This window comes from Hypomesus nipponensis, chromosome 14 (assembly GCF_054491055.1).
Source record: "Hypomesus nipponensis isolate SF chromosome 14, ASM5449105v1, whole genome shotgun sequence".
In the NCBI taxonomy this organism is placed as follows: Eukaryota; Metazoa; Chordata; class Actinopteri; order Osmeriformes; family Osmeridae; genus Hypomesus; species Hypomesus nipponensis.
This window is the reverse complement of record NC_140374.1, coordinates 17,348,291-17,374,740: the sequence shown is the minus strand read 5'-3', so window position 1 is coordinate 17,374,740 and position 26,450 is coordinate 17,348,291. Positions and strand designations below refer to the sequence as shown.

General features: G+C 38.0%; 6 protein-coding genes across 9 annotated transcripts; 4 read left to right on the top strand and 2 right to left on the bottom strand.

The window, feature by feature from the left end:
• Positions 1–1,437: 1,437 nt before the first annotated feature.
• LOC146258882 (uncharacterized) lies at positions 1,438–6,161 on the bottom strand. The gene is made up of 19 exons (XM_084672238.1): positions 6,088–6,161; positions 5,897–5,989; positions 5,697–5,811; positions 5,386–5,560; positions 5,126–5,237; positions 4,930–5,036; positions 4,455–4,581; positions 4,036–4,156; positions 3,853–3,938; positions 3,504–3,643; positions 3,339–3,398; positions 3,196–3,259; positions 3,009–3,103; positions 2,784–2,912; positions 2,541–2,655; positions 2,288–2,425; positions 1,983–2,149; positions 1,829–1,911; positions 1,438–1,741 (listed from the first exon to the last, which is right to left on the bottom strand). Exons 2-19 carry the CDS (start codon positions 5,967–5,969, stop codon positions 1,543–1,545), a joined length of 2,106 nt encoding a protein of 701 aa, XP_084528364.1. The 5' UTR covers positions 5,970–5,989; positions 6,088–6,161; the 3' UTR covers positions 1,438–1,542.
• A 396-nt stretch (positions 6,162–6,557) lies between these two features.
• Positions 6,558–9,811, bottom strand: LOC146258881 (interleukin-17 receptor A). The gene is made up of 9 exons (XM_084671856.1): positions 9,724–9,811; positions 9,469–9,593; positions 9,260–9,374; positions 9,101–9,148; positions 8,865–9,007; positions 8,646–8,720; positions 8,485–8,554; positions 8,273–8,380; positions 6,558–8,077 (listed from the first exon to the last, which is right to left on the bottom strand). Exons 1-9 carry the CDS (start codon positions 9,809–9,811, stop codon positions 7,176–7,178), a joined length of 1,674 nt encoding a protein of 557 aa, XP_084527982.1. The 3' UTR covers positions 6,558–7,175.
• Positions 9,812–13,097: 3,286 nt separating this feature from the next.
• On the top strand, positions 13,098–15,159 carry LOC146258880 (troponin I, slow skeletal muscle-like). 2 transcript variants are annotated; one of them, XM_084672808.1, is made up of 6 exons: positions 13,098–13,239; positions 13,406–13,537; positions 13,690–13,779; positions 13,878–14,051; positions 14,509–14,598; positions 14,736–15,159. In XM_084672808.1, the coding sequence occupies exons 1-5, from the start codon at positions 13,114–13,116 to the stop codon at positions 14,593–14,595; spliced, it is 609 nt and encodes a 202-aa protein (XP_084528934.1). In that variant the 5' UTR covers positions 13,098–13,113; the 3' UTR covers positions 14,596–14,598; positions 14,736–15,159. The 2 variants fall into 2 exon arrangements, with proteins under 2 accessions (XP_084528934.1, XP_084528933.1); XM_084672807.1 differs by having other exon boundaries at positions 14,731–15,159.
• Positions 15,160–15,541: 382 nt separating this feature from the next.
• Positions 15,542–18,771, top strand: LOC146258879 (troponin I, slow skeletal muscle-like). Of its 2 annotated transcripts, XM_084672811.1 has the most exons (7): positions 15,542–15,593; positions 16,756–16,787; positions 17,260–17,301; positions 17,422–17,553; positions 17,830–17,919; positions 18,029–18,202; positions 18,361–18,771. In XM_084672811.1, the coding sequence occupies exons 3-7, from the start codon at positions 17,272–17,274 to the stop codon at positions 18,445–18,447; spliced, it is 513 nt and encodes a 170-aa protein (XP_084528937.1). In that variant the 5' UTR covers positions 15,542–15,593; positions 16,756–16,787; positions 17,260–17,271; the 3' UTR covers positions 18,448–18,771. The 2 variants fall into 2 exon arrangements, with proteins under 2 accessions (XP_084528937.1, XP_084528938.1); XM_084672812.1 differs by lacking the exon at positions 15,542–15,593 and having other exon boundaries at positions 16,750–16,787.
• A 2,562-nt stretch (positions 18,772–21,333) lies between these two features.
• LOC146258878 (troponin I, slow skeletal muscle-like) lies at positions 21,334–23,173 on the top strand. The gene is made up of 7 exons (XM_084672813.1): positions 21,334–21,467; positions 21,553–21,597; positions 21,742–21,873; positions 21,993–22,082; positions 22,284–22,457; positions 22,622–22,715; positions 22,807–23,173. Exons 3-6 carry the CDS (start codon positions 21,769–21,771, stop codon positions 22,709–22,711), a joined length of 459 nt encoding a protein of 152 aa, XP_084528939.1. The 5' UTR covers positions 21,334–21,467; positions 21,553–21,597; positions 21,742–21,768; the 3' UTR covers positions 22,712–22,715; positions 22,807–23,173.
• Positions 23,174–24,453: 1,280 nt separating this feature from the next.
• tnni4b.3 (troponin I4b, tandem duplicate 3) lies at positions 24,454–26,163 on the top strand. Of its 2 annotated transcripts, XM_084672810.1 has the most exons (6): positions 24,454–24,571; positions 24,779–24,823; positions 24,942–25,073; positions 25,296–25,385; positions 25,520–25,693; positions 25,834–26,163. In XM_084672810.1, the coding sequence occupies exons 3-6, from the start codon at positions 24,969–24,971 to the stop codon at positions 25,912–25,914; spliced, it is 450 nt and encodes a 149-aa protein (XP_084528936.1). In that variant the 5' UTR covers positions 24,454–24,571; positions 24,779–24,823; positions 24,942–24,968; the 3' UTR covers positions 25,915–26,163. The 2 variants fall into 2 exon arrangements, with proteins under 2 accessions (XP_084528936.1, XP_084528935.1); XM_084672809.1 differs by lacking the exon at positions 24,454–24,571 and having other exon boundaries at positions 24,749–24,823.
• The last annotated feature ends 287 nt before the right edge of the window (positions 26,164–26,450 follow it).

Below are 26,450 nucleotides of genomic sequence, written 5' to 3'. Positions count from 1 at the left end.
GTTTGCGAAACTCTTAACACAGTAAGCACAACATCCGTCTGTGTTGGCTATAGAATTTACACATTTCTTGTTGCTTTGACACAACATGCATTGAGTAAACACACATTTTAAAAGCTTGAACTTCTTTTACACACAAGCTCAACCAAGACCAAAACAATCGATTTTTACGGACCAATTTACCAATGCTTTAACACTGTATGTCAGAACAGATAACACTATGTTCAAAAATTGAATTTATTGGCTAAAGTCAAAGTGAACAGCTGTTGATATTGTGAATTGAAACACATATATATCCCTTGTATTTTATTGTATTCCATTGCTACTGAGAAAAAAAGCTGGTCGAAGTTATGCAAATACTATAAATCACAGTTGATTCCCAACCAGGAAACACTATGGTGTTGAGGTTCTTTCAATCGCATGACTATATGGTATATATAGGCTACTGCAAAGTGGAGCTCTTTTTGCTGATCTTGTGTGGAAAAAAACACAATATAGAGCAAACAATATAGCAACACGAAGAAAGTAATACAGTAATACCTGCACGAAGGAGAGGAAGACCAAGTACCAGGACAAGGGAGAGGAGTGGGACAAGGGCAAGGGAGAGGAGTTAGAATGTGTGGTGGCGCTCAGAGAAGTGCCAGAGCTAGGGTAATACTGTAAATGGCAGCTATGTTGCATATTTCTTGCAGTAATGTCCCGTTGCAAATGAAGCCTTTACTGAAGCAATTATGTTTCTGTCTTCTTTTTTTCAATACAGTAACCTTACATTCTATAAAGCTGCTCTGAGATAGGTAATTCATTTTTTTTTCTGAATTTATGCAGCTAAAGAAACAAAATGCATGCATTTACTAAACCCAACAAAACAAAAATGTAGAGGCTTCGAAAGAAACTGCATTGCAAACACAATCTATAATCTAGATAATGTGAGACCTGACACATAAAAGAATGCAGTTTCTGTAATTCCATCTGAAGTTAATGTTTATTATGACATTGTGCTATGATTGACTAAATGTTCCTGTGAAAAGAGAACATGTGATAGTGTTTGGTAGACATGGTGTCATGTGTAGTGTATTTTTGTGTTATGACAATTAGTGTTTGAGTTTAGTTTATGATGTGTGATTTTGAGCATGAAATTATCGGTTTTGCCAATTGTGTGTGGTAGGTGTGTTGGTGCGTTAAAAAACTGTAATATGACTAGCATATGCTACAGCATATATATATGTATATATATATATATATGCTATGAGACCATTGGTGGGACTTGGATATTAAGCAGGGTTTCTAATATTATGTTTTAAAATGAAATATGTCAAAATCCTGCATAGGCTGAATGTATAGGTTTTTATCATCCACTCTATCTCATAATTTATTATATAACAAGGTTTCAGTTATTGATTGACTGAATGTATTATCGAAAGCAAACAAACAATCAGAATCTTAATCTGGATCATGAACACTGATCACACTTGCACATTTTAATTCAACGTGTCGAAAGGTCAAATCAAACATGAAAAAGAGATGGTATGTCTCTCCATGACCCTGCTATTCCTCCATCCACAGGAAGGTAGGCGGAGGCCAGATTTGAGATGAGACTTCATCTGGGTCCACGGAGCCAATGGTAACAGTGGGGGCAATGGGGTGTGGGGATGCCATTGACATGCGTGCAGCCAGAAGCCCCATCCGAACACAGCTGTGTGTGTCTCGCCCGAGGATGATCCCATTCATTATCCCACTTGCAAGGCTGGGGAACGAGACGGTTTAGGTGCTTTGTGTGTTGCCAGATATCTGTTGTGTGTCACAACCTAGTGAAAGGGCGGGTAACCATTACCTATCTCCTGCTCCTGAAACATTCACTATTTCCTCTGCGGTCATAGGCAGAGCTGGGTAGTGTGCAGCACAGAGGCGTCCTCTCTGCAAACAGGTGCAACACTGTCATTATCATCATTATCATCATCATCATCATCATCATCATCATTCCTTACCTTCTCTTGCCTCTTTAGCTGCAGATTGACAGCTCCCTTGTCATGCTCGCCACACAGCAACACTCCCATGGCCCCAAGAGTGACCACCACACAGTGGAGGTGTTCCAGCAGAGGGCGTGAGAGGGCCAGGGCACAGCTCACAATCTCTTCAAGGGAACTCGGTAAAACTGCAGACAAAACAACACAACCTCAGAAAATCAAACAAAATCAGCAAAATAATTGATTTAGGCCTTTTAACAGACTCTACTATAGCTTGCGACGGCTAAGCAAGCTGTATGGCCTCCAGACAACATTTCCTGTCATACCTGTAGGGGATGGTAAACCCAAGGTCTTATTCATGGTACACAGTTCTGCCAGGTTGGGGGAGATGTAGGTCAGGGATTTCCAGCTCTCTGACAGGAATGGCTTGCAGGCTTTGTCAGAATCAGTTGGCTCATACCACACTGGAATACATGTTAAGGATGTCAAATAGATACAATTTGTACTGATGGAAAAGAAGGTAAATTAATCTTTATGGTTGACAGTAGTTTAGAGAGCAGCCACATAATCCAAGCTCACCTGGGATTAGCTTTTTTTTGGCAAAGTAACAAACATAGTCAATGGTGGAGATAGGAATGTTGCCATCAAGACACACAAGACTGGCGGATGATATCTGCTTGTCAAACTGGGACACCTATGGAGGTTTTCAAAGTAAAAATGTCCTTGGGCCTTTACAGTAAAACTTGTTGTGCTATGATTTTGTTGTTGTTGATCTTTCTCAACCGGTTTATGACTTTAAAATGAGTACATGCTAATACTCACATACTGCACTGTGATTTGTTGGTGAATATCCATGTCACCTAACCCTAGACTCAGCTCCCCACTCTCATTTATCACAGCACAATACGTAGCAGTGCGTTGATCTTGAAGCCTTGCCACAGCACCTATGTTCTTCAAAATAGTTAAGACGCAACAACATATAAATACTAACAGAAGGGATTTAGAAAAAAACATTGTATTTCAAACCACCAAAGGTCAAACACATACCATGTGTTTACAGTAGTTCAGTACAGCATTGCTGTGTGAGTCAGTCCCAATAGCTGAGAGGAACAGGGGTGTCTGGCCCATGCGACAAAGAGAATCTGACAGAAGCAAACAACACAGACTGAACACAAATATTCCTCCATCAACACCAGCTGTTCTATCAGACCACACCACAGACAAAAAAACGAACCAGCAATGTTCCTTCCAACACCCCCGAATGACTGACAAACACTCCCTGGATTTGTCTGTCCAAACTGTAAAAGGCAAAATCAGAGTCGTGAAGATATGATGTCATTTACAGAACCAAAAAGAGATATATTTGTGTTGATATACCACTAGCTTTTCCGTTTTGCCTTTGGCGATGAAATCCACATTAATGCCACCAATGACAACCTGTGAGAAATAAGTATAGCAGAGAGCACATGACAGAGAATATGTCACACTTTACTTTTGCAACAATGTCAATCATTATGAAACATATATTTAAAGAGCACTCACAATGTTTGACTTTGGGTCAGAAACATTTTCAATCTCTTTGAGCAGAACAGCAGAAGGCGTCCCTTTGTTCCTCAGGCAGTCCGACAGTGCACAGGCGATCTGACTGCCAACCTTGGCATTATTATGTATGAGAGCTATGTCTACAAAAAGTATAAGTTAAGGGACATCAGTGTAGAGACAACGTCATTGTTAATATTAGGCACAAGGGACTATCACAATTTCAGCCATTTGCTTATGGCTTTATATAATACAATACTTGTTCAACACTTTTTTGTCATTTTTTGGATGCGCAAGTTTGATATGTTTATTTCACTCTGATGAGTTGACACAGTTGATGTCTGAAGGATACTAGCCTGAAGTGACTTCCCTTTGGTCAACTCATTGACCTTCTGAAGAATAAACGGTGTCACGTCTTTCCCCGTGATACCTTTACAACTAAAGCAAATTAGAGGAAAAAAAACATGAAGTAAATAGTTTGATCATTTTTCACACAAAAATCATGAAAAAGGTCATCTAGTGAGTCTATCTTCACCTGGCTTCCGCTACTGCAACCTGGATGGCCCCTTCTATCTCCTGACCCACTGCAGCGTGCTCGTCTGGGATGGGCACAGCCAAAAGCAGGCCGCTCTGTAGACCCAGGGAAAGTGTGCCCGCTGTAAGCCACAAAAAAGGTACATGCTGTGTTCACTTATTTGGACCAACAGCAACTAACATGTAATAATAATAATAATAATTCATTTAATTTATAACACACTCTACATTCAGCTGAATCTCAGAGTAGTAAGAACATGATTAAAAACAAACTATAATAAAATACATTTTAAAAGTAAGAAACGCCTTTCTGCATAGAAATGTTTTTAGGCCATGTAATCTTGTTCATGTCTCGAAGTTGGTTCAATGGTTGTGAAGATAAGGATGGTGCAGAGTAGATGTGAATCAGATTTTTCTCACCAATCAACTCAGCTGCGTCTTTTGCATCATTTACATGGTAAGGGGAAGCAAATCCACTTTGAGGAGAGAAGAATGCTGGGAAATTGTTGGACATTCCGTATGTGGCCACACATACTCCCTGTGTCTCCTGATACAGCATAATACATGTTATAAATAAAACACTACATTTTCTCAATTTAGTGATTAGTTATGGTTTGTAAAAAATATTGACAAAAAGGAAATACAAATGACCAACACAACCTTACCCAATCCACAAACAACATGTTTTGGGATGCTGTTTGAAGTAGACTGGCACAACTACACTATGTCACACCAATTATGATAGATTTTTGATCAAGTTTATGGAAGTACTTTTTAATACATAATTCCATGGTTCATACACATAGTTTCAGGTTGGGTGATTGCATTCAGGTTGGGTGATTGCATTGCTAAACTATCAAAGCAATTCCAAAATATGTCTCCACAATAATCTTACTAAGAACTCAAGGGTGCGACCAATATCCAAGATAGACTTTACTCCAGCGCAGATCACAGCTACAGGGGTCCTGCCCAGCTCTGTGAGATCTGCACTGATGTCCAGACCTGAGAAGATTAGCAGTCCATTCACGTCTTTACAGGACATCAATGATGACTGACTACATGTTACCAATACATGTATAGTACTAACTTACTTTTCTCCCCACCTCTGTGTACTCCACCAATGCCCCCTGTTACGAAGACAGGAATGCCAGCTTTGTGTGCTGCAATCATAGTGCCGGAAACAGTGGAGCCTCCACATAGACCCTGGAGAGAGACACTGTACCACATTCATACCAGTGCAGCATATACACATCTATACCCATGAAAGTACAGATAAACTGGGCCAAAGTAATCAAGCAGCAAAAGGAGGAATGGATTGGTTTTAATGAAATTAGTTTGACCGGGGTCTTACCTTGCTGATGGCAAAAGGCAGATCTCTCCGAGAGACTTTGAGGGAGGTCTTGCTGCGGGCCAGGTAATCCAGCTCCTTTGAGGACAACCCTACATGAACCCTCCCATGGATCACTCCTACCGTTGCAGGAGTAGCACCCTCAGCCCACACTATGGCCTCCACTTCCTGAGCTGTGCTACATGAGACACCATTTAATAAAGTCCCAATATCAGTCACTTTTAACTTGACCATATCACTAATACAAAAAAGTGAACATTTGTTCAATTATGTCATTTGTGTGTTTGGGATTTGAATGTTTCCTGTGGGCCTACTTCAGGTTGTGTGGATATGGCATGCCATGAGTAATGATTGTGCTCTCTAGCGCCACAACTGGCCTGCTGTCTGCTAGCGCCTGGGATACAGAGGGATGGATAATGAAGAGGCCATCTAGGGGAAGAACAGAACATTTGTTTGTATTGATATATATACAGCATTGTTGCCATCAACATAATAAATACATGGATGCCTCTACCATTTTTGCACAATCTGTTAGGAAATGTGGAAATGGCTCTTTCAAGGAGGTGTGCTGAAATCCTCTTCAGCATTTTCCGTTCAGAAGGAAAGACTGAAAACAAAATCAACAATAGAAGTTCATGAGGTAATGTGAAAAGGTCAATGGTTTGAACCAGCTAATCCTAATTTTGTCTGATGATGATTACCCACCTGATTACACACCTGAATTCCATATCACTAACCAGTACTGACTGTATTTAAATATTACACAAACTCTACTGTCAAGTAGGTGGAAATATGTTTCTCGTTAGTCAAATTCTTCATAGTTGTCATTACATTCTTCATGGCCTTTTTATATTAGCAGTATAGAAGTTTTCTGTAACTTTAAATATAAATAAAATTACATTCATTTCATGACAGAAAAGAAATCCTAGCATTAAAGAAAGGCAATTCAAGGCAGACAGGCAATTCAGTCATTCAGTAGATTTTCATGCTCTATTTAGTGGGGACAAATCCCTTCTTTTTGAGGCACTCTCACAAGTAACCTAGCTACACCCAAATTCCACAGTTGTTTGCAGTATTGCAGTGAGGGGTCTATGCTCTGATCTGACCATGTAAAAAAATGTAGCAAAGAAAATTGTTTAGGTTTAATTTATTTAGTAGTAGTATGTGCTCTACAAAAACAGGATGACAGTCGACAGTAAAAAAAAAAAAAAAAAAACAACAGTTCATGCAACCACAGTTAATACAGATGAATACAGTACAGCAATTGACATGATGACATGTAGACCACTTATTTTATAGCACACAAAAGAAACTGTTAACATATTTTGCATATCATTTATCTTCATATAATGAAAAAAAGCCTGTCTCTCCCTGAACAGCTCAGTACTCACCCTTTCCTGCGTGCTAAATGCTGAAAACGTTGCTGAAAAAAATGAACTTTGACCCAAGCTCTGTTTACACAGCTTGCTTGCATAGACTACACTACTCAGTACCTACCTATCACTGAGTTTGCACAAGTTAGCTCAACTAAGTAGAAAGCATAAGTACAGAATTCAACTAAAACATATTTTCATTCATAGATATACTCTACAATAATTACACATTTACCAAATTTGTAAATACCAAAATAAATGCTGCTTAAATGTTGCCAAAAGGTAGATCCAATGTAGGAACTGCTTTTGAAATGTTGACCCAGTAAGCAGTATTGTTGGATGAGAGAATAGAACCTGGTCAGACACACAGTCCCATCTCTCCGTCTGGACCTACAGTAAGGGGATTACTGTTATCTTTGATCATGACTCTACATTATATTCTAGGTCAAGCAGTGAGGAAGCTGGTCCTTTGAAATGTCTTGCCTCATCATTGTGTTCACTTTGATTATTCATTGATGAGAGCGGAAAGTTGAGTTCTGATAAACTCTGAGTGATGACACTCTGCTGTTTCTGCCGTTGTGAATGCCTCAAAATAAAACATTCATCCAATAATTCATCTTTTATCAGTTCCTCTTCAAACCAGTGAGGGTGGTCCAGCTGGTAGGCATGGAACTCCTCAATGGCGTCCCTCAGGGCTCTTCCCGAGGAACAATGAAAGTACTCATCCTCTGCTAAGCCCTCAATACGATTCACTCTGCCTGGCTCCTGCTTTTCAACGTCCAGGATTCTGAAAAATACCTCCTCAAAGTGCTTCATCAACTTGTACTTCACTGTGACGTTGAACGGAGAAGGGACATCATCTTTAGAACTCACATTCTCAAAATATGCAACAATGTACTTTTGGAGGGATGCTGAGTGCACCAAGTGGGGAACCATGATACTGAGGGCTGGCGTGAGCATGTCGCCAACTGGTGACTGTGCGTCCTCTTTCAGAATGACTGGTTCCCCACCGCACATAGCAGTCCATTTGGCCCTTACCCCCCTGGAACACAATATCAGTATCTTATCTGAAGTCCTATCAATCTGCTGCCTCTGCCAATCTAACCACTGCAAGCTGCCCACCATACCCAGTCTGGTAGAGTCCAGCAGATCCAGAACCACCTCTGTGCCACATTTGGCCAAAAGGAAGGCACAGAGTTTGAGCACAATGTTCCTGTATAGAGGGTGATCCAATGAGTAGACAATGAAAACCTTTTTTCTTCCTTTCACTAAAATGTCCTCAGGTTCACCCTTGGAAGTGGTTGACAGGCTTTCTTCAGAATCTATGAGGGGTGACAGAGAAAAAGGAAAATGATTTGTCTATTTTGTACTGTCACAGTACTTCCTCTCAGCATACAGTAGCATGTCCATAGACTTAAAGACAACTTGAATATTTAGTTTAGTAATATCTTGTATGCTATTACACATTTTCCGTCTGGTAAAAGAAATTCTGCAGGTCTGTTCTGCTTAAGACTAACCTGTCTGGGATGCTCTTAGTCGTAACCAAGCTAGGAAACCACAAATCACTAGTCCCAATGTTGTCATTATTATTAAAGGCCATCTATAAGAGGGTAGTCTAGGGTAGTCTGTAATTAAACAATATGAACAAAATTAGTATCCAAAGAACAGCTTGAATAAATCAAGATTGTTGTTATTCAAACCTTCATTTGGGAGAAGAATGTTTACTCACAGAAGCAGTAATCAAAGCTCAGTCTGTGATGCTTACAGTCATTCTTGCACTGTTTAAAAAATGGCTGAATCTTTTGAGAGCGAGTGTTTGGGATTAGTTAAAAAATGCTAATTGTTTCAAATAGTTTTCTTGGTATAACATAGATGGGAAGAACTACTTACCCTAAAGACAATTTCACAATGAGGCAGCTGCAATTTATTCAACTCAAATGTCACATTTAAGGAAGTTCTGTTCTTCTGTGTGAAAACAGTAAACACAATAAATAAGAAACATATTAGGATTTAGGAGAGATTGCTGTTTAATATCAATATATTATAATTTAACACATTATTCACAGTTAAAACTATTGTCTTTGAGTTTACAACAACCACATACTGTACCATCGACACATTCTGTGTGTCCTGAAAGCCAGGGTAGTGGATGGATACCAAGTAATGTTCAGAAAATGGTCCTGTGTCAAACGTCAATACTATCAGGTCTGTTTTGTTGCCATCCACGACCATGTGAGGATCCCAAAGACTGCCTGGAATAATACAGTATAAAATATGTTCCTCAATGTTATCCACTTCACGGATCACCCACTGTATGAGCAACTATCTTTGCATATATACCTTACCATTCTCCACACATACTCTGGCCTCTTGAATCTTAGGATCCTCACATCCTGAGAAGAATATTGTCTTGACTAATGGCACACAAGGTGGCAGCTTTACAGCTGACTGTTTGTGTCAAATTTGTGCAATCTGTGTGTGTAACATTTTCTGTAATGACTTACCTGGAATTGCAAATTTTTTTTCATTCTTGAAATTTAAACCCATTGGTAAATTATTAACTGAGACTAAATATGAGCTTCTGGGTTCCACCACAACATTATCTAATGAAAATGACCACTACAAAACAAAAGGCAAATACAAAATACCATTAAATACAATGCATAAATGCAAATTGTGAAAACAGAAATACTACATAAACTGATTGTCTCACCATTTGGCCATTTGGATTCCTGTTATTCCTTAATTTATTATGGAACAGATAAGTCACACACAAGCTTTGGTTGCTGGTTTCATCTAGGATGTGAACCTCAGTTCCTTTAAGCCTGGTCACGCTACCTGTAGAAGGGCAAAGGGGCTCGGTCGGACATGGTGAACAGAAGAGAGGCTTGTGTATAAGCTATTTGGCGCCATGGTGACCTACAGTAAATAGCCACAGATTGAGTTGGAGAAATACAGGCTGCGTTACCATCAGCAGAAGCACTCCATTTGACAGAGATGACAGGTTGCAAGTCTCGTTTCTCTCCCAGCTTTGTTATTTCCAAAGGCATCAACATGGGGCGACTAGGGGAATCTGAATTGGGGACAATCCAGCCCTCACCCGAACAATTGTCTGATACAGTTGGTGGAGAAAAATGCTACATGTTAAGCTTAATTCATAATTTCAATCCTTCTCTTCAGTCTACCTTAATACACACAGTAGATGTGGTTGCACATCTATGATTAGGATACTTACTAACTTGAAAGCTGCATTTAAGGTCCTGGAAACAAAAATAGGGTAAATATGTAAAAAAGCTATGTATATATTGAACTTTTTTTGAAAAGCATCAATACAATCATTTAATCAGTGGCCCTTCGCATCAGTGCACAGTTGTATCAGACTATCAGAGTGATAGTCTACCAACAGTTTATTTAATATGAGGACATAACAGACATCAAATGTAAAATGTTTTTCTGTAGTCCTAATGAACCCAGTTTGTTTGCACACATAAAAGTACCATCCTACCTGTTGTGTGCAGTTTGGTCTGTCAAGAATTCTGAGAGCTGATGAAATAACAAGTCCCAATACTAGCCAATAAATATTTAAAAACATGACCAAACTACAAGAAACCTCCTGGCAGTTGTACCTCAAAATTGTCCAAAGGTTTTAAAGTAGATTTGTTTATTTAAAAGATTTTCAGTTGATGCAAGTTGTCAGTCGGCTATAAAACTCACAAATCAAGAAGGCGTAATGTGTCGTATGCTGCGGAGTTATGTATCATGACCAGCAACCTACAGATCTGTGTGTTACAGGAAGGATGTTCTCTTATCTCTGTGGCTTTCAACTCTTCATTTCCTCTGCAAATAGCAGTGCATCTTTGAATTGACCTAATGAACCAGAAATGCTTTCACATACTATTTGAACTAGTGTTATTTTTACAGAATGGGACGAAGATTTCACGCGAAGGGGATGGATTTTTGTTACTGTATCTTTAATCCACCAGAGGACAGCAAAGTACAGACTTCTTTTTCTAGTTGAGGTTTATTTTTGGTGGCATTTGTGCCTTTTAAAAATTATTTACTTCTATCAGAGAATATGTGTTGGGAGAGGACAGGAAACGTGTGGAGAGAGGGGGATGACATGCAGTAGATTTGAACCCAGGCCGCCTCAGAGGCTTACGTGAAGTGCACATTACTCCAGTGAGCCACCAGGGCCCCCTAAAGTACGGACCTTTTATGAACTTTGTGATACTATCTTAAGATGACAATTACTCCACAAGGGTACCCTGTAAGGCAGCCCCACTCATACCTGCATATTCACAAGTTGCCAAACAAGTAAATGGGGCTGTTAATTGTCCAATCTCTATGACAAATCCCCAACGAATATACATCCATCTTTCACTTCATTCTAGGGATCAAGTTGAGGATCCAACCCATTAAACAGGCTTACAGCAGTGAGCCCTAAATACGAGTGACTTTATCCTTTGATTATCTGGCCTTAGATTCCCAAGACAAATCTGTGACCATGGCTTTGTCAAGTCCTGACTCTTTGTGCAGGCATTTGTTCACTGCGGGAGGAAGCACAGTGTATAGGTTTACAAAATGACACCTACCACTGTACAGTGCAAGCAAATCGTTTTATGATAAAGATAACTACTGAACACTCAAATTTGACTGTGAATGTAAAGTACAGTGTGTATGTACTATACTGTGTTCACATAAGAAAATGTGTGTGTGTGTGTAAAAGTGATCCATGCGCACAGAGGAACCATAAAAACTAGATGTGTGATCGTTTGAGGACAAAGCACTAAAGGGTTCAGAAGCAATGGGGTAAATGTCAGGAGGAGCAACATAGCAGGGGGTCTATTTTAGTGAGCCATTCACACGAGAGTTTGAATCTATAAATCTATCACAAAAAAATCATAAACTGATTTTTCCCCTCCTGCCTTACCACTCCTCTCATTCTCTCAGATTGTCCTCATCCTAAAGGTAAGCTCTATATAATGATCAAGGTACGCAAATGGAAGCATAGACTATAAAATGTTGTAGCTCAAAAGGAAAATAAAAGCCAATCAACTTTACAATGCACATTATAGTGTGTGGGGCAACTTCAGAGTAGTTAACTTGCATGAGCGAGGGAGTAGACAAAGCCCTTAGGAGAATGTTCCTCTCTGCCAGTGTTACTTGGGGAGACATGTGGTGTCTAGCCTTTATGCAGGGATTAGTGAAGATTGCGTATCTCTATGACAGTGACATGCATAAAGTGGCATGTATCACCATCAAGGAATCTGTGTCATGCTATTGGTTTTGTCATAGCCTTGAAGCAACTGCTCAAACATTGCTCTGTGGTTATGACTTGCTTTGACCCAGTGAAACGATCCCCAATCTCCTTATCCTCAAAGAGGGGATGTATGTCATCTGAGGGTATCCCTGGTGCCAAACGTCTGCCGGGAGCTAGCGGTCCCTTTGCTCTCTGAGGTGGCCAAGAGCCTCAACTGTAAAGGGTGATGATAGGTGGGGACAGGCAGCCTTGTATGAGGACTTTATTGGCCTCAGCACCATGCCATTGACATGAAACTGAACTTGGAAACATAATCCTAGTGTATGAATGTCCCAGGCTTAGGATTGTGCGGTTTCTGTTTACAATATTTGTATTTGGAATTAATCAAATGTAGTGTATTTAATGTGTTTCATTTCTACGTTCATATTGCGAGAGAGAGAGAGAGATAGAGAGATAGAGAAAGGGAGAGAAAAATGGGAGCGAGGGGGAGAGATGGGAAGGGTGCTCTCTGCATTGCCTCCGCAATTGCTGCCAAAACATTTTACAGTGGTGTTCTTTGATTGGCATCATCAAGGTCACAGCTGCTATTTGGGCCATAGGAAAGCATGAGAGCCATGTGGTCAAATATAGCTACCCAGGATCCCTGAATCAAACTGTTGATAACAAAATGAATTATTCTCCAGTGGCATCATAATAAATGTATTCATTTAATGATAAATCATCAAAAGAATATTTATGAATTGCCTTCCAGACCACATCTTGAGAAACCCTTTCTTTGACAAGACAACAGTGGAACTTTATAATAAATGACACTTTTGTTGAGGTAAAGCAACACATTGTAACATTTCTCATGTTGTCACCTAAATCTGATATTTCCCCTTTACCCAGGGAACTTAACCTGCAGCAGTCATGTCTGAAGGGTAAGTTTGAGTGATAATTTACCCCCCCCCCCCCCCATCACCTCAGAAAATAAACAAACACTTGCGTGTGAAAGTGCAAATACATGTATTACACAGACTAGTAAATGTTATTCTCTTGTCTTCTTCCATCAAATCTCAATACAGACCGGTGAGGCCCCAATTCTCATGTTTCCAATGAATGAATTATACATGCATACATAACATTCATATTACTGTATGGTGTCCCAATACGGTGACAAAAGGTTTCTCTTGTTTTTCTAAGAAAAAGACAAAGTATTCAGCAACACGCCGCCTGTACTTAAAGGTAGATTTTTTGCCAATTTCTTTCATTCCTTTATTTATATAAATAGTGAAAATTCCTTATTAGTGGCCCTTAAGTGCACATTTCATGCACCCATGAGCTACTTATTTGTTGTAAGACCTTTTACCTAAAACTTAAGACCTTAAACCTCATTATTGTTCCTTCTCAGACCAAACTACTGAAAAAGGCATCGTCAATGCTGGTTGCCGAGTATGAAGAGAAGAAGCGTGAAAGAGACAACACTCTGAATGAGAGAGTCCCACCCCTTAAACTGTCTGGTCTGTCTGTTCAAGAGCTACAGGTACTGAACAATTGTGCTGTACGTCCACAATAGTCAAATAGTTGGAAAATCCACTGTCTCCATTGTTTTCATGCAGTAAATTACTGCACAACATGCTTTCTTTCATTTATCTTCGGTATTGTAACTTCTACTAACCTGCCCTATTCTTTTAGGACCTTTGTAAAGATCTACATAACAAGATTGATATTATAGATGAGGCTCGATATGATATGGACATCAAAGCAAGCAAAAATGAAAAAGAGGTATTACACATTCTCTTGTTTGGAATGTACCCATCACCTCCAATCTGTCAAAAGTATGGACAGGTGACAAGTGCATGACGTGTTATTTGTTACCACAGATTCAATCACTAATTCAGAAGGTCAATGAGATGAAAGGTATGAAGAAAAGGCCTAACCTGAAAAGGGTGAAGAAGTCTGCAGATGCAATGCTGGATGCCCTCACTGAATCCAGCAAACTCATGAAGGCTGATTTCAAGGCCAACCTTAAGACAGTGAAGAAGGAGGAGGAGAAGGTGAGATTGATGGGATAAAACTGTGCAAGGCTATGCGTTTATTGGATTATGCCGAATCAAGAGTGACTCTCAAGTTTATGCAGCAGGTTCCAACTCATACATGGGCAGCCAGAACAATATTTATGTTTGTTTATTAAATGTAATGTTTAATATTTTATTTAACACCATATTGATTTTGAATATGCATAGCTGCCCAGAACACCACAACATCAAACACAATACATTTAGAATATTGAGCAACATGTATTACGGAAAAATATTAAAATAATTGTTTCGACAACAACTCTCACCTACGGGATCAAATGAAAGCAATTTAAGATAAACATGCTCAGAAAAATTTGCAGGAAGCAAGCAAGTAATTTGATTGTCAGAGGAACAACAACAACTCTAAAACATATCCAAAAGAACATTTTGATATATTTTACTCTTACAATGCCTTGTATGTTTCTTTACACAGAAAGAGGAGGTGACTGACTGGCGTAAGAACGTGGAGGCCATGTCTGGAATGGAGGGCAGAAAGAAGCTGTTTGATGCGGGACAATAACAGGTATTTGCGATTAGCAAATCTCCATGAAACTGTGTGAAGCTGTTAAAAGGAGTCAATCTCTTTCATAATTCCCTACTTCTACTAATAAAAATGTCACCTCTATTTTCGGACTCATCCAATCTCATCATAAAGAGAAGCACACATCAAGACATGCGGAAGAAGAAATGTAAAAAGTTCTGTCATTAGAGGTGCGAAGTAAATTATTCATGTAAACCATGTTCATTTTCATGTGTGTCAGTTTCATGTGTCACTTGACCAATACTACAGAATATTATGTGTACAGTATGATATAATATCTTGTTTACAACATAAAGTAAACAAGTAGACAGATTAATTGCTGTATTAATGTCATCCGAATGTGGACATTTTGGATAATAATGACAAATGTAAAAATGTGAACTGCACATTATTCTGTAATGTTGATTCATGTTATTTTTTGAAAGAAATCTTCCAAATAGTTTAATATAGGTTAGTAATGGTTACATGAAAGTATTGACCTATATGTCTTCTGCATATTGAGTGTAAAAACTCCCTCAATGAACATTGATGTTGAACAACTTATTTTTCCGTTGTTTTATTTCTGTGTTTTGTGATATTTCTTTTGCGCAGCACAAACAGTTTGCTAGGAAGAGAACACATATTTTACAGAAATTGGTAGCTCCATCCTTCACCATGGTGAGGATGACATACTTAGGATACCTTTCAGAGTCACTTCATTTAATCACTTGAAAGACTGTCAATCACAGATTTTTTGGCAGACCTCCCTCAGTTGCCTATGCCTCCCATCTAAGGTTGAAGAATGAGAGGTAAGATTGCGATCTTGTGTTGGGGGAAGCCTGTGTGGTTGGACCACACCATACTACTGGTGGTCAGGAGAGAGGGATTATGGACAAAGGGTTTATTTTAGTGAGCCACTCACAGAACACCATTGACCCCATAAGATTTAAACGAAGTTGGGCACCACTCATTCTATCAGTCTTCAAAAAAGGAAAAAGGTACGTTTTTGTATGAATGTTTTTTGTTATAGATAAGAATGACATGTATGACCTGAGCTTTAGGATAGAGATATACTCTGATGTCTGACAACAATATGCCAGGTTGATTTATTGTTTGTGAATGTATTTAATGTCATAATTATCAGGAACTATGAAAGACGGAACACATACTGTAGCCATTCAACAGGCTGTACCACATAAGGGTCCATATAGGACATAAATACATCTTTAGCTTGTATAACAACTAAGTATTAGCGCATACATACATACATACTTTGTAGATCTATGCAGTCTCATATGTAAATACTTGTGTGAATAACCTAAAAACAGATATAAGAAACACTCAAGGATATACCCGCTAATAAACATGCTTTTTTTAAATCTAGCATGGTTTGTTGAACACGTATAAATTCATAACTGAATCTGTTGCATATTATAACAAAAATATAAGTTTGATTTGTTTCTATTTTTTATCATCTGCAAAGTATTCAGTTATGACTGTATGATTTGCAAGATGTTATAGAACAAGCCTACCATAAATACATTGTGGAAAGTAAAAACCAACCCACCATAACCCCAACTCTACCAATGCACAAGCAAGGTATATTCCAGTACACAGATATTACAACTGGCACAGCACTGTAGCTATGTTAGTCTATTGTTCTTCAAACCTCATACATCACAAAACCTTGTTGATGTATTTGTGCATCATTTCTTGAGTAAGGATTGTGGTTGTCATACTAATTTCCTGTCATTTGTGGCTTTTCACAAACCATGACTTAATACATAAAATGTAGTTGGTTTTTCAGGGTACATTTTTATAAGCATATCAAAAACAACACGTTGCATTAATTGTATATTTGACATAGTTTGCAATAACTAAAATTTTGGGGTAATTTTCTGCATTCAATCTATAGATGTACAGGCTTGGTGTTGGATGTATTTGGCTTTTCCATACCATGAACAGCTTGAAATCTTTGTATCCATGGGACATTCCAAAAGAGGCATCATGTTGAACAGTGTAATGAGTACATACAATGTTATGAGCTGAATGCAATGAGAGACTCTTGTCTATAATTTCTTAGAAGCTATGTACAAATAAAATGCATTATTTCAACTGAATGATGTAATTTTCAAATGAACACAACTGACTGTATTTCAGAAAACAAAGTAATAATTCAACATGTCTGAGGGGTGAGTATGTAAGTTTGTCATGCTTTTTTACAACAGGTAATCATTGAGTAAGCTTAAGAAATATTTTATTTAATACTCATGCATTGTTGTTTCACTGTTGTCCACCATCAAACTCATAGACCGGTAAGCAAATTCTCTTTCTTTTAAATTATATATTTTTTCAGATGGGTTCGACTTATTATTTCTAAAATATACAATGTATGATTAATAATAATAATAATACATTTGATTTATATAGCGCTTTTCAAAATACTCAAAGTCACTTTGCATGGTTAAAATAAACATAAAACAAGTACATCATATAAAATCACAGCATTTTTACACGTTAAAAGCAGATCTAAAAAGGTGCGTTTTAACTAATGATTAAGTGGTGTCAATTTATAATACCACATCTGTGTAATCCAATCAAGTCCTATCTTTTGTGCATTCATTGGAAAACTTCAGTTATTGAATCTGTGTCTTGTTTGTGTAGAAAAAGTCGAAGATGTCTGCCTCTCGCAGACTGACTCTCAAGGTATTGTCTTCTTTTATTTCAAAAGTTTAATCAATGAATTGTATGTTTGCAAATTGCGTCTGTATTAGTTTGGTCCCAAGTAGGATGATTTATGTTGTGAAACACCTTCTATACTTTCAGACCATACTTCTGAAAAAGGCAGAGTCTATGCTAGTGTCAGACATTGAGGAGAAGAAGTTGGAGAGAGAGAACACTCTGAGTGAAAGAGTGCCACCACTCAAACTGTCTGGTTTGTCTCTGCAAGACCTTCAGGTATCTTTCTTTTGACTAAGAGAAAACTAATTTATTTCTTATCATAACAGTATGCATTCAATGTGAGAGAAACTTAAGGGAATCTTACATTGTGTGTATTCCCTGATGCAGATTTATAAGGCATACTTACATTACTTATATACAGATTAGCTTGTCAGACATCTACCATATCTTTTTTATTTCTACATTTTTCAGGCAGGCCTTGCATTGGTCTTCTGAAATATGTTTTTCTCCATAATGTTGGGTTCTGCCTGTCTGTTAATCACATTTTTACAGGGACTGTGTAAAGAACTGCACCATAAGATTGATGTTGTTGATGAAGAGCGCTATGACATTGCTGCCAAAGTAGCCAAGAATGATAAAGAGGTGAATTCATGGTATATCATGTCATGGATATTCCAAAAATAAATTTAAAATTTAGAACGGATTAAAATCTATTGTTTCACAAACAGTTAAATAATTTGTTTTCCCACAGATAGAAAATTTGTCACACAAGATTTTTGAGCTCAAGGGCAAGATGAAGCGACCTGCTCTGAAAAGAGTGAAAATCTCAGCTGAGGCAATGCTTGGAGCTCTGCTGGGGAACAAGATGAAGGAGACAGTAGACTTCAAGTCCAACCTCAAAACTGTGAAGAAGGAGGAAGAGAAGGTAAGTGAACTGCAGCATGCAGAGTGAATGGTTGCTTTGCTTGAAATTCCAAAGTCTACCAATCAATCCAACCTAAATCTGTTCAAGATTAAATACAATTGTTCTTGCACGTGATTAAATTACTAATCATTAGAAATGTATTCCCTTCCTCTACACAGAAAGAGGAGGTGACTGACTGGCGTAAGAACGTGGAGGCCATGTCTGGAATGGAGGGCAGGAAGAAGCTGTTTGATGCTGGACAATAGATTTCCGTCAATGGACTACATGTGGTGTGTGTTATGACCACCAAAGACTTACACATGACAACTGAGACAGCAAGCTGCTAAAGAGCACACTAAAAGAAGATCACATCCGCAGTCAATACCATAAGTCATAATGCAGTTTAGGGTTACACATGGTACCTCCCATTAATAGCCATAGCGTGGCATAGAAAATACTGTATCTACCATGTTTAGCATTTTGTTCTTGCCATTGTATTGAGATGTATACCCTTGGACCCCCGTGAAACCGTCATTTCCCATGACTTTTTTCAAACATATTAAAATGATGTGCCCTCTTCTTTAACTTTAGATGACTCAAATGTGTCTTTTACAGTATTTCCGTACTTAAGATATTTTACCACAAGGATTTCAGTTTAAAAATACTTCAGATTGATGCAACCATTAGCCTGTTTGAAATGTCTATTTTGTTAAGGAGAAATTAGTAGTACCCCGATCCCTTGTACTAATAAGTCTGTAGCTGTTTCTTGTTTATACACTGTCAGTTTCAAACAATGTTTCTATTCCACTTGAGAATGAAGAAAACACATTAAATAAATTCCAAACAGAGTGTAAGTACAAGGAACAGGGTTGCTGCAGTACCAAAAGAAGCCCATCCAGGGAGGTCGCCATTCCATCACTGGCATTGCTGAAGGGACTGGATCAGCATAGAGTACTTCTGAAATTATCACTGAGAAGTCAATGACAAGCTCTAAAGCTCGGAAATTGCTCTGGTTGCACATGCATAGTAAAAGTTTTATTGCTGATGCTTCCAGCAGATGTTTTTGAAAAGTTGGAGTCTAAGTAATGAACAAATCCTCAAAGATGATAAAATAAAATATATTTTAGCCAGCTCCCTTAGGTTGTTCTATCGGGGCACAAGTTACAGTAAAATATTTCTTAACGATTAGCAGCCTTTGTACCTTTGACTCCCCCTGCGTACAACACTAACACAAGGGATGAACGGGTCAGTTTACACTGCATCACAACCGGCACCTGCTCCTGTTAGTCTAAATCCCAAAATAAGGCCCCTCAAAGATTTATGTGGCTTTGTGGAACATGAATGAGTTAGCAGATTAAGGTCTCCCATACTCACTTAAAAGATGTAGTGTCGTTATGGGTTGATGGTAGATGCCAGTTTTGCTGTAATTGATGTTAGAATATACCACATTTCACTGTAAAAAAAAAAGTAACCAAGAACAAAAGGAAATACTTGATCAAAGTCAGATGGTTTTATTGGTGCTGTCTAAGGTGCTAATATTAGATCTGCAGTAGATTGATTGCTTCTGGTTAGGGTTCAGATCTACACAGACAACTCTAATGCAGCTATGGACAGCTCCACATTGTGTGATTTTGCCATTGCTATACAATCAGAGCTGCTTGACCTTATTCAGTTATTTCTGAAGCATGAGCCATGAGTTATTTAGTCCTTACTGGATTGTTAGGAGTGTTGATTGTGTGGAAAAATTTTCTGCTGCACTCATTACATTTTGAGAGAGTTTGACAGCAGAACAGTTCAGATATCTACACAGCTCTAAATGTGTATGTTTTGCTTGGCCTAGGGATGTATCCTTTCTGTAGTGAATACTTTATGACTTTTACCACAAGAGGTGATATCAAACTCTAGTAACATTGAGTCCTCAAATGTCCAAGTCCATAAAGTTATTTTATAACACTTTCTGTTGACTAGTAAATGTCAGTGTCAGAGGCAGAATGGCACAGACAGGGGTCTATTTTAGTGAGCCATTCACATGGGGGATAGAAACTATAAATCTGAAAGATTTTCCCCCTACCCTCTCTCAGCTAGTTGCTGCTCACCTCCTCAGGAGTTTTCTTCACTTTAGAGGTACGTCTAAATAACAATTTTGGCTCAATATTAAGGAACTTTGTTAGATATATATCATCTCTTGTGTGGACTTGAAGAACGGTTATGTATGGCATGAATGCAAATGCCATGAGCAAGCACAGATCGACCAGACTGTTCATTGAAGGTTAAAGCTGAATAAAACCTTATATTTTGTTGACCTTTATATGACTATAGGCTAGATTTTTGTAATTGTTTTATGTCTTGGAGCAATGTAGCTTATTCCTGTATTCTTTAGCTGAACACTGACAGCCGAGTACACATGTCTTTGAATTAGTTGGTCATTCTCCAATCTTATCACCTATGCTAAAACTCTTGTCAGCTGTTAAAATATTTTACAGCTCAGAACTGAAAAGGTTCAGGTCAACATTTATTATGTCCTTCTACTGTATACAGTAATAGACCTCAAAGTTCTAATTTCTCCTATTTTGCATAATCGCTTTAATTGCTGTTACATGGATATTCAGACATAAATCTGCACAGACAATTACAATATTGTATTTCATAGCCCAGTGGGCCAATTACTTACAATACATAAATGTATTAATTGTTACCCATGAGGTTTTTTACATGAACTCTCTCTAATGATGACAGACTATGCTAGTTGGAAATGTGTATTTTTTATGCATGTATTGACATCCTGCATTAAGGAGATAAGTCTTTAAGTTTACCCTGGGACCTATTTTAGATATCCCTTTTGGATGTTTGTGTGTGTGTGTGTGTGTCGTGTGTGTGTGTGTGGGGGGGGGGTTAACACATACGTTGAGTAGGTGACATACCTCAATCAATGAGACCAAAGCAATCCATCAGTCCACAACAAACAACTCAATTGCCCCATGTGAAAGAGGTATTATAACTACTGTTTACGTATGCAAACAAATTAGGGTAACTGTGGTATGGCCATATATTTAATTTAGACAGTTCTACTGTACAGTGTGTTTCCAATCGTGTTAATAAGCTGGTATGTCCTCTGTTTCAATTTTTCCCCCCAATTTCAGAGTCTAAGATAAGAAGCCAATCATGGCGGACGCGTAAGTATTGTTGTGTAAATTAAAGTGAGAATAAATATTAAACACAAAACATTATGGTATGTTAACTATTCTTTTATTCAACCCTACGATGCATAAAATACTGGAACAGACCGGTGAGTTTAACTTTTTATTCATAAAATAAATGAATGAATAATGATTAGTACTTAATAGATTGATCAATGTCTATCTCAATTTCAGAAACAAAAGTCAAAGATCACCTCAGCACGAAGGCTGGGGCTCAAGGTTAGAAAAGCATCTCATTGTTTAAGGAATGATTCCTTCATGATAGGAATCATTATTCAATTTTAGTTTTTACACTGTTAACTAATACTAATAAACCTGAACCTGCCCATGTTCATGCTTCCCCCTTCTCCTCCACCCCTTCAGATCAGACTGTTGACAGTGGCTGCTCAGATGCTGCAGACAGAGAAGGAGGACAAGAAAAGGGAGAGAGAGGAAGCGTTGGCAGACAGAGTTCCTCCTCTAAAACTGTCTGGTCTGTCTGTGCAGGAGCTTCAGGTGCTAAAATGACCAACATGCATATGCAGTGTGTACACACACATCCACAGTCTCATGTTTGACTTAACAAGTCAAGATCAAGAGATGTAGCACTATTATTTTGGTTCATTTTCTAATAGGACCTGTGCAAAGACTTGCATCATAAGGTTGATGTTGTAGATGAGGAACGATATGATGTTGAACTCAAGGTTACCAAGAATGAAAAGGAGGTAAGCTGCTACAAGCGTTTTGTGTCAGCAATTCCCAGTTTTGTGGCTGGTTTTAAAATAATAATAACTAAACACCGCCCCCAAGTGGCTGTGAAATGGCTAGGACTTGTTCAGAGTTTTAACATCCTACAATCTGGATTTTGAAAAGCTAATGGAAAAACATAGCAAACAGAAATGTATTTGAAGCATCCTCTGTGGCAGATCAAAGACATGATGCTGAAGATCATCGAGCTACAAAGCAAGTTCAAGAAACCTACCCTGAAGAGAGTGAAGATCTCTGCTGAGGCCATGCTGAGTGTTCTGCTTGGCTCCAAACACAAGGAGTCCATTGACTTCAAAGCCAACCTCAAGAAAGGCAAGAAAGAGGAAGAAAAGGTACGGTTGGAAGTTCTCATACCTGTCATGATCAGAATCAGATGATGCCTGCAAACATAATGGAGATCAATGAGTCTAAAAAGGAAACCTTTTTAACTGTCAAGCATGTGACGTAGGTAGGTATGTGGACTGGGATTCATGTCTACATTTCCGGTTCCTCACAGAAAGAGGAGGTGACTGATTGGCGTAAGAACGTGGAGGCCATGTCTGGAATGGAGGGCAGGAAGAAACTGTTTGATGCGTCTGGAAACTGAACAGGTACAAATAATGTCATTCCATTGATTAATTAAATCCATAATCTCAAATATTTTACAGATAATTATAATTAATTTTTCATCTCATTTAACAGGTACAAGATGAATACTAATCGTTTAGGTTTGGTTTGTCTGGTCGGAAAGAAAAGATGACTCAATTTTCCAAAGATGGACAATGAAAATATCAAGAAAACGTATAAGATAATGGAGTGAGTGTTTAAAAGGGATGGGTTACCTCTGAATTTAAGTGGTTTTAAATTATTATTATTATTATTATTATGTTATTATGTTATTATACTACATGACATTGCCCATTTTTAATGACTGTATGGCATTTTAGCACTGGGTTTGGTAGAATAAGTGATTTAATTACTTGTATACTTGATTCCTAGAAAGTGGAGTTTCATTATACTCTGCTGTAAGAGTCGTAGTGTCAAACCATAATAAAAAAAGTGTGTCATCTGTCGTGTCCTGTAATACTTACATTTCTCCGAAATGGCCTGGAGAGGGCAGTATAAACCAAAAATCAGTCTGCGGAAGAATTCTCAGGAAATTTCTACTGTCCTTGGCCTATATTTGATTGGTATTGTGCAAAGTATTATTCAAACCCTCATATTCTGATCATTGTGCTATTGTAAATGTAATCATTCAACTACAACAAAGAGGACAATTAACTGTTTTTCCTTTATCTAAAGACAAGAGCAATATTGCCATAATGTAAAAAACTGATATTGTTAAATAATATAGAAAACATTTTCATCCAAATGAATTATGATTAGATTGCTCATTACACAAACATTGTGAGGGTCCCTACAGGGTCCCTACATGTTCATCTTGATATATTGTAACAGTTTGTGTGAATCCATTTCCCATTTAGTTTTCAGTTTAATGTCACACACAGTATTGTGGTACTGTGTTACTCAGTCTTCAAACCATTTGTCCCCTGTTCCCAATGAAGCACTGACAGACAACCAGTCTGTTCCACAGGTGGACAGTCATACACTAAGAACATTCACACGCAAGACTTTGGGATGTGCAGAATTTCAGAGCAAGAATGGTGAGGACAGTCAATCTATTTTAGTTAGCCACTCACATGAGCTCCAGAATCTATATATTTACCTCCTTTACATCCTGCTGTCTCACAAAGACAACAAGTGTTTTCCAGCCACCAAAAAGGTAAGCTAAAACAGCACTCTTAAAATGTGATTGTGGAAGAAGAGTTTGGGCTGTCTGCTCTGACAGAGGTTGGCTGTTTGCAAGCAGTCGTCTCTCACCCAAAGGTCAAGTTTAAGTAATAAATAACATGACATTATAATTGTACATTTGATTTACGTGACACTGTTAAAATCAAAGGCAAATATTTGACAGTATAACAACGGGTTTTCACTATGAATTTATATGCTGTTCAGATTGAATTATGATAGAATGATTAAATGCTTGGTGTTATCTATTACTTGCAGGTGTATCGTCAAGTCAATGTCAGTTATTATACAGTAGTAGTTATCTTAATTTCTCTTATAGTATCAAAGATGCTAAAGCTAGAGACATTAAACAGTTACATTTTATGATACAGTAAAGAATGTGATAAGCATATTGTTATACCAAAGAAAATAAAAATACATGCATTTGTCTCACATAAATATATCTATATATTTTTTACAATATTGTTCTCATTACATCTATGACAGGAGACACACAAAACAGCAAACATGTCAGAAGCGTAAGTATTTCTGTCTCGCAATGGTTACATTGTACAGTAATTTCGTAAAAATGTTTTGTATAATTAGTGAAAACTAAAAGACTCATAATCCTGTGTATGTAATTTCTCTCCAAATTGCCTGATGTTGTTCCAGGGCTCCGGTAAGTTCAATCTTAAAATGTACTTGCTAAAATTAACAAAAGCTTAATATGTTAAACAAATGCCAAATTGGCATTTATTTGACCCAGAAGCAAAAACTAACCATGTAGCATAAATAAAACAATATATATTTTTAATGATAGCACATTTTGTATGTTTTCTCCATTCTATGATCAGTAACATCAATAAACGTCATGTCTTTTTTGCAGAAACCAAAGCCAAAGATCTCTGCATCTCGCAGACTATACTTAAAGGTACTATTTTGTGTAATCTGGTATAAACCTTTTGCTATGTTTAAGAGTATGAAATAATAACGAATCTTACAAATGAAGTGTGAATCATGATTTTGGATTACTGTGTGGCATGTCCCAGACCAAGCTGCTGAAGCAGGCTGCGACTATGGTCCAGGCTGACAAGGAGCAGAAAGTATTGGACAGAGAGCGGATCCTGAGTGAGAGGAGTCCACCACTCAAACTGTCTGGCTTGTCTATACAGGACCTTCAAGTACAATCACCCTCTACAATTCTTCGACAATCAAGGATGTGCATGTAATCGTGTAGTTCAAAGTTGATTATGGGCTCTGACATATTCTTACACATTTTTTTAAAAGATAATTTATCAAGAGAAAAATCGTCAGCAATACTATAGCCGGAGTCAAACTATAGTATGCATTACTAATAATAGCAAACCTATTCCATTTATTAAATGATGGTGTTCTATCAACAGAATCTATGCAAGGAGTTACATCAGAAAATAGATGTTGTTGATGACGAGCGCTATGACGTCGCCTCAAAAGTGTCAAAAAATACTAAAGAGGTAACCCGTGCAAAAATATTCTCACTGCTAATTTGAGTCTGATTGTCATGTTTTCCTGTACAAAATGTTAAGCATGGAGTAAGACACACACGCCTTAATTGTTTTTGCTTGCTTCAATATTCTGGTGTACACAGATTGAGGAACTCTCTCATAAAATCTTTGAGCTAAAGGGCAAAATGAAGAGGCCAAATCTGAAGAGGGTGAGAGTGTCTGCGGACGCCATGCTGGGGGCTCTTCTGGGCGCCAGGGTCAAAGAGTCTGTTGACTTCAAGGCCAACCTTAAGACAGTGAAGAAGGAGGAGGAGAAAGTAAGGGGTCACTCTACTTAAGGGGTTTTAACTCTACTTATATTGGTAAACGGAGAGCCTTGTTATCATGTCAAGAATTGAATGCCCTGATTTAATGTAGGAAAAGTGTTAATCGCCCTTTCATCCTGTTATCCCCACAGAAAGAGGAGGTTACTGACTGGCGTAAGAACGTGGATGCCATGTCAGGAATGGAGGGCAGGAAGAAGATGTTTGCTTCTTAATTATGGGTGGGGCCATTCAATCAAATGACTGTTTGTATAATGACAGTCGAGACACAGAAGCTTCAGTCTCTTGAACGACATGTAAATTGATTTATGTGTATGTGACTTAAACATGTCATATGTTGATACTCAAACTCAATAGACATATATTTCATTTGTACATAATAATTTGAGTACTTGATTTTTGGGGGGAAATGCTTGTGAAATGTCAAATTTTGTATTTGACAATAAAACACTGAATCCCAAATACACTACTGTGAGGTTTTTTACATTTTTTCTGTGAGTGTGGTTGTGTGTCTGTGTGTTATAAAGAGAGAAAGGGAGAATAATAGCTTACATTATTTTACAAGAGTATACAACAGAACCACCATGTTCATGTTGTACTTTTTGTTGTTAACTGTCATAATTTACCCCTAAAAAGTTGAGATGTCGAGCAAGAAAACAATGTTGAAAACATTCACAACACAAAGTGCCGCTACTTTACTGTCCAGCCACGTTCAGTAAGTGCTACAATGTTGCTGTATGTCATGCCGCGC

Coding starts and splice junctions, on each gene's coding strand:
- LOC146258879 (XM_084672811.1), top strand. CDS start 17,272: ATGTCTGCCTCTCGCAGACTGACTCTCAAG. Junction 17,554..17,829: donor TGTCTCTGCAAGACCTTCAG/GTATCTTTCTTT, acceptor ACATTTTTACAG/GGACTGTGTAAAGAACTGCA. Junction 17,920..18,028: donor TAGCCAAGAATGATAAAGAG/GTGAATTCATGG, acceptor GTTTTCCCACAG/ATAGAAAATTTGTCACACAA.
- LOC146258882 (XM_084672238.1), bottom strand. CDS start 5,969: ATGCTGAAGAGGATTTCAGCACACCTCCTTGAAAGAGCCATTTCCACA. Junction 3,399..3,503: donor CTGACCCAAAGTCAAACATT/GTGAGTGCTCTT, acceptor TATTTCTCACAG/GTTGTCATTGGTGGCATTAA. Junction 2,426..2,540: donor CAAAAAAAAGCTAATCCCAG/GTGAGCTTGGAT, acceptor CATGTATTCCAG/TGTGGTATGAGCCAACTGAT.
- LOC146258878 (XM_084672813.1), top strand. CDS start 21,769: ATGCTGCAGACAGAGAAGGAGGACAAGAAAAGGGAGAGAGAGGAAGCG. Junction 21,874..21,992: donor TGTCTGTGCAGGAGCTTCAG/GTGCTAAAATGA, acceptor ATTTTCTAATAG/GACCTGTGCAAAGACTTGCA. Junction 22,458..22,621: donor GCAAGAAAGAGGAAGAAAAG/GTACGGTTGGAA, acceptor GGTTCCTCACAG/AAAGAGGAGGTGACTGATTG.
- LOC146258881 (XM_084671856.1), bottom strand. CDS start 9,811: ATGTTGATGCCTTTGGAAATAACAAAGCTGGGAGAGAAACGAGACTTG. Junction 9,008..9,100: donor CAGAGTATGTGTGGAGAATG/GTAAGGTATATA, acceptor GTATTATTCCAG/GCAGTCTTTGGGATCCTCAC. Junction 8,078..8,272: donor ACTAAGAGCATCCCAGACAG/GTTAGTCTTAAG, acceptor CACCCCTCATAG/ATTCTGAAGAAAGCCTGTCA.
- tnni4b.3 (XM_084672809.1), top strand. CDS start 24,764: ATGTCTTTTTTGCAGAAACCAAAGCCAAAGATCTCTGCATCTCGCAGA. Junction 25,074..25,295: donor TGTCTATACAGGACCTTCAA/GTACAATCACCC, acceptor TTCTATCAACAG/AATCTATGCAAGGAGTTACA. Junction 25,386..25,519: donor TGTCAAAAAATACTAAAGAG/GTAACCCGTGCA, acceptor TGGTGTACACAG/ATTGAGGAACTCTCTCATAA.
- LOC146258880 (XM_084672808.1), top strand. CDS start 13,114: ATGAATTATACATGCATACATAACATTCATATTACTGTATGGTGTCCC. Junction 13,538..13,689: donor TGTCTGTTCAAGAGCTACAG/GTACTGAACAAT, acceptor CTATTCTTTTAG/GACCTTTGTAAAGATCTACA. Junction 13,780..13,877: donor CAAGCAAAAATGAAAAAGAG/GTATTACACATT, acceptor TTGTTACCACAG/ATTCAATCACTAATTCAGAA.